Raw genomic sequence first — 6,161 nt, 5'->3', positions numbered from 1 at the left:
TGTGTGAACTTGTGCCCATTGGGTTTTGGCGCGAATTCCTCCAAGGGGGTGGAGCAACGTTTTTTGAGTTTTGCTCGATTGCTATTCCCCAGGAAGTAACTGGCGGAATCAGACAAAATTTGGTCCATATGTTGTCCGTAACAGGTACAGATCCTGATTCAATTTTGGTGTCAATAGCTCAAACGGGGGTTGAGCTATAGAACGTTTTTTGCCGTCAATTGTGACTGCTGTATCTCAATAAGAAATGAACGTAATCAAACAAAAATTTATCGACAAGTAGCCCTTAGAGGGTATAAGAAATGATTCTATTTTGGTGTCAACAGCTAAAAAGGGGATGGCGCAATCGAACGTTCTTTTTTTTCCATTGTGAGTGCCATATCTCAAGAAGTAATGCTACGTTCTGGATGAAATTTGGAATAAATATGAATCCATAAGTAAACAGGCGTTGGTTTAATTTTGGCGCCAATCGCTCCAGGGGGGGGGCTGATTTTTTTTTTTATTTGTGTGAATAAAAATGGCTTTTTAATTGCAACAATAAGAAAGATAAATCGTAACAGACTGTCGTCTGCGTTCAGCTCGTGCTTTTAACTGCATGGAAATGATCCGAAATATTATCTCAATGATTTAAAATTTTTAACTGTTGCCATCTTGTGTCTGTTAACAGATAAATGTTTGTGATTATTTTCAGCAAGGCTTTAAAAATAATTTTCAATTTTCATTCTTTGCTTTGCTTTTGAGATAAATCAGGAATTGGGATGGTCATCAAGTTTTGGCATGTGTAATTTTGTTTTCGTTGGGAATATTGCTTCCTCGTTAGGCATGGGGAGGGATCAGAATTATAAGAAAGATATAGAAGAAAGTTTCGTGATGGCCACAACATACTAGTTTTTGGTTGTTGTTCTTCCTCTATCCTTATACAACAGTCGAAAAAGAGAAGCATAACTACATCCTATATAGATTATACGTAGTACGATACAAAATTTCGGGGACCAGCTGCATAAAACTTTACCCAGAATAGTTCACATTACCGAAGCACATCCACCTTCAAAGGTGTACTTCTGCCAGTGTTCATACAACTTTTGGAAACACTCCTGGAAGCCTTGTTCGCAACCTAAAATGATGCAGATTTATCTTCTTCTGACAGACGAAAGCGGCGTCCATGCAAATGTTTTTTTGCTGGGAACAGGTAAGAGTCACACGGAGCTAAGTCCGACGATACGTTATGTTATTTGTTTGTCATATCAGAGCATTGATCAAACCGTGCATCCTCAACATGAAAGTCGCCTTCTTCCCCACGATGAAGTTAAAGCAGCAGCGCAAGAGGCCTTACAAGAGGTTGCGAAAAATGGTTGCCACTGCCAGGAGTGCTTCTAAAAGCTATACGAACTTTGGCAGAAGTGCATAGTCGTTCAAAGTGATTATTTTGTAGATAGATGTGCTTCGGTAATGTGAACTATTCAGGGTAAGGTTTTATATTGCTTGTTCTCGAACTTTTAGATCATACTACGTACGTATGAGTTTTCGACTCATTATTTCATAACGTTTCTGAGTGACGCAAGTTTATGCGTATGAAGACATCACAAGAGTACTTGCGATAATTAACTGAGGAGGTGTTCAAAATGGATATTTTGGTCATCTATATTTTCTTAGGTGCATATGCGTGTACAGATGTGCCGAAAAAACTTGTGATGTTTAAATTTTGTGATTGTAAAATAGAAATTAGGTCGAAATTTGATTTTTTTTTTTTTGATTACAAGTCCTTATTCGTAGAAAGGAAGTAAAGTGAAATGAATAAATGATCTTTTAAATCCCTGACAATCTTAACAATTTATTTGCGTTAGATTTTTTTTTTTTTTTTTGCCATCGGCCAACAGCATCGGCCATCGGCAATCGGCCATTTGGAGGAAAACAATCGGCAATTGGCCATCGGCCATCTTTGAACAATCGGCCAACAATCGGCATCGGCCCATCGGCCAAAAAATGCCATCGGTCGAGCCCTACAATTTACCCTCATCGAGTATTTGAAAATTGTTATCATAAACGAAGGGTAAAAGATGAAAATGAAACGTTTAAGTAAAGTTGCCTACCTTTTTTGGGTCCCTACTCAGGGCTTAAAGGTGCCCAAAGAGGGAGATAATTTACCCCTCATCGAGTTTTCGGAGATTGTTGTCATAAATGAAGGTTGAACGCTGTAACTAAAACGCTAAAGTAAGGTTCTCTACCTTTTTACGGTTTCTAACCAGGATTTCCAGAGTGCCCAAAAATGAGTGTATATATATATATATATATATATATATATATATATATATATATATATATATATATATATTCTGATCTTCGATATTCCAAGACGACTTTTTCTAATTTATCTTTGATTTTCATCTTCACATGATTTTAGATACAATCTGAATTTAACTCTGCATTAACATGAACATCAGTCTCTTTCAAATTACTCACTGAATTGTGAAAAAGTAAGGAAAACGGAAAGCAACTTAAACACACAGATTTCAGGAACATTTTATTTTTTATCACACGAAAATGTGATTGGTACAGAAATAAATAACGCAGTATGATGAAAAATACACACATGGAAAAATACTATTTTTGATATATGCAGATAAGAAACAAAACATGAATGCACAAATTACAATGAAAAATATCAATGAGTGATTCAAAATAGTTCAATGAGGAAAAAAATCAACGTGCTAGAACTAGTTCTGACATTTTATGTGGGTTTGGAACATTCAAAAGTAAGTTCTTTAAAAGAAATGATATGTTTAAAAATTAATTGCACTTTGAATGAACAATAAAAAAAAAGACCTTTGTAGTTTAGATGATTTAAGGGTAACTTTAAATAGATTGTTGGAGCACTCAAAATCCTTTTGAAGTCACAAAATGTATTAATATGCGAACATGAGCACATAGATTTTAAGAATAGTTCGCATTAATACCGATAAAAAAATTGTGGTTTATTTTAAAAAGAAAAAAAACGTAATATTTTTCAATGAATCGTTTTTAAATATCGAAAACACATTTTTTCGAATATTCAATTCTATGCTTTTCCCGCTACGAGCTTTAAGAGTTCACAAAGTTTAAATGTTCAATCAATGGTTTTATTCTAACATAGTAAAGCATACGTATGTGACACTAAATATTTCATTATTACTTTTAAAAAAAATTTAAAAACTAATTTTTAATTTATTAATTTTTAAATAAAGCATATTCGTTGATGCTTTATTTAAGGAGCACGAATAGGGAGGTTTTTCATTAGGGCGAATAAACACTGCGAATTAATGGATAACTGCAGTAAAATGTAAATTTATAAATAACAAAAATTCTACAAAGTACAACAGAGAGTTAAAGCTTACAATAGAAACACAAAGATAATGAAGTAGTTTTTATTTAGAACGATTTCCATGAATCGCCAAATTGAAAATGTTAAGACTAAACGGACAGATGAACTTTCTAAGACAGTTGATTTTTCTGAAACAGACTCATTACTACTAAAATTATGTTTCTATTCCAGACGATGTGACCGACAAAACTGGTCTTGGTGTTGAAGAGTGCTATAGTTAAAATAGTTTTTCATGCAAGTAATGATTGAAACAATAGTGAAAACACAAATTCTCATTTCTCTTGTTTCTCTAGTTTCTAGTTTTGAAGAAAATATATATTTTATTTATTTATTTTTTTTTTTGTCAGACTCACTGAATACCACCAGACGATAAAAATTTCTAAAACCAGCAACTAAAAAATGCCGCTGAAGAGCTTCAGTTGGAAAAAAAATGTTCATAGGCCCAAAAGCCATTTTCCTCTTCAACATTAATTTTATTGAAATGTAAGCGTAAAAAAAGAAATGTTTCAACTCCAGTTCCAATAAATAAAAAAGTATTGACTGTAAATAAAAAAACTATGTAAACACCACATATTTGTAAATGAAACATCTATTCAAACACCAATATTTCATTAATTAATCTTACACCCTGCTCACGGGTGAGATTGAAAAGGAAACATCCAGTTTACAGGCGGAAGTTGGACGCGCCTATTCATTTTCAGGGATACCAAATTTTGCAGATTGGTCTAAGCCTCTAAATTAATCCGAGTCACATCAAAATGACCGAACTACGCGCATCAAATATTTACCTTTTCCCCTTATTCAGATAAACTCGCCTTAACTGAACGTTTGCCAATTCTTGGGCAACCGTGGACAGACCATACAAAAGTACTTAAAAGACTTAAAGACTTAAAAAATTATAACCCTAGTTGAATTAAATACTTTTAAAGGGCAGAATTAAAAGGAAGCCTGGAATATCGCGTAAAATATCCTATGCTTATTTTAAAAAATTGCTAATTATGCAAAGGTCCTTAAAAAAATAACTTTTCTGTATCTGCTATTTTAAAAGCAGAACTTGCTGTGCCCAAAGCCCCAAAGCCTAATGGGATAAACAACTCTTTACTTTGTGGTAAATATTTTGTCTTAGAATTGCAGTTTTCTTTGCCTTTTGCAGCTGCTTATCGAAAGATTAACTGTTCTATGTACAAATATCACATTAAAAAACTAGTTTACAATCTATATACAACTGCCTTGTTGTCCACTCCTAGAGATTCTTCACTAACTGCAGGCAAAATAACTGCAATACTTCCATCTTTTTCTGTAGTTAACGTTCCTTTCAAAACACTGTTATCTTGAACCAGAGTGGAATCTTTGGATTTCTTCTCATTTCTAGGAATCAGGATTTTCTCCAAAGCAAGAGTTGGAGCTTCTACCAACATACTTCCCGCAAATGCTGCTCCATAAGTAACGAAGAGATGCCCAAAATAAACCCAGACCTATAAAAGGAGATGAACATAGTCGGTGTAAGAAATAGAAAATAAATCAAACTTATCAGGTTAAGAACGTCTAAAATATAGAAGGAAAATCAATAATAGTTTGAAAAAACAAAGTCCCCCCGGAGTTTTAATATGGTCAGTTATTAGATAAACAATGCCAAAAGACAATGATTTGGTGGTTTGAAATAAGATTAATTAAAGTCCATTACACACTCAAGCACGTTTTTGTGCCTTTATTATTATTTTATTATTTATTTTATTTATTTTTTTATTTCGATTTTTTTTTTTTTTTTTTTGAAAATTTTAATCCGATTAGGACTCAACTGACATAAATTCTTTATAAAACGGACTTCTTTATAAAACGGACGAAATTCTTTTAAAACAAGAAGTTTTTTAATACGGTGCCTATCCAACGCACAGAATCAGGTTTGGGTGTAATCTTTACTAATAAGAAAGCTTAAAGTCCCTCTGGATATTTGTCAGGAATTAATGTGACGCGCATAGCGCCTAGACCGTTCGGCCGATTTTCATGAAATTTGGCACAGAATTATTTTAGAACATAGGGGTGTGCACCTCGAAGCGATTTTTCGAAAATTCGATTTTTTTCTTTTTCTACTCCAATTTTAAGAAACTTTTACCGAGCAAATTATCACAGCGTGAACCAGTAAATACTAAATTATCATAACGTGGAACCGTAACTGGGGCAAGCGGGGCAAGTAAATGAACATAGCAAGTTGGCGAGAAATTCATCATCCAGTATTTGTAAATATACAAGCGAACCAAATGACCTTTTAATTGTCTAATACGGGCAAAGCCGTGCGGGTACCACTAGTAATAAATATTAGTCAAGGCAAAAGTTTTGTGCGTTAGATATTTTACGATACTACAAAGCGATCATACTAAACACCAAAAAAGAAGTCTTCATTTTCATAGATTTATATATATTTATAACTATTTCTCTCTCTCTTTTTCTGTTTTTCTGTGTTGGAAACTAAATGCATACGATTCGTGAACAAAGCAAAGCATTTAGAACCTTTTTCAAGATATAGGCCAGAAGTTAATGTTTAAACGAGCTTTCCGACAGCATATGTTCAGAATATGAAACCTTTAAGCAATTAAAATGAATAGGTTTTAAGTGGACATTGTAATAGGTTTTAATGGGATATGTAGAGAATTCTGATTGGATTATTGGTTGTAACTAGCTGTAAAGATCAATCCAAATTTGGTCGTCCATGGAAGAATAAGCGATATTCCCCTAGGTTAAGCGATTAAAGAGCTGCAGAAGTGAACGTAAGTCGTAGAACTATATTCAAGTTTATTCAGTAAGTTAC

At 33.6% G+C, this 6,161-nt stretch overlaps 1 protein-coding gene across 1 annotated transcript in view; it reads right to left on the bottom strand.

The window, feature by feature from the left end:
• Window positions 1–4,469: 4,469 nt before the first annotated feature.
• Window positions 4,470–6,161, bottom strand: part of LOC129233736 (nose resistant to fluoxetine protein 6-like) — a 56,301-nt gene continuing 54,609 nt past the window's right edge. The window contains exon 15 of the mRNA XM_054867712.1: window positions 4,470–4,830. Coding sequence (XP_054723687.1) covers window positions 4,564–4,830 — 267 coding nt within the window. The 3' untranslated portion in view covers window positions 4,470–4,563. The remainder of the gene's footprint in view (window positions 4,831–6,161) is intronic.

Source organism: Uloborus diversus, unplaced genomic scaffold, assembly GCF_026930045.1.
Source record: "Uloborus diversus isolate 005 unplaced genomic scaffold, Udiv.v.3.1 scaffold_671, whole genome shotgun sequence".
Lineage (NCBI taxonomy): Eukaryota > Metazoa > Arthropoda > Arachnida > Araneae > Uloboridae > Uloborus > Uloborus diversus.
The sequence above is the reverse complement of the archived record's forward strand: the minus strand, read 5'-3'. Positions and strand labels throughout refer to the sequence as shown.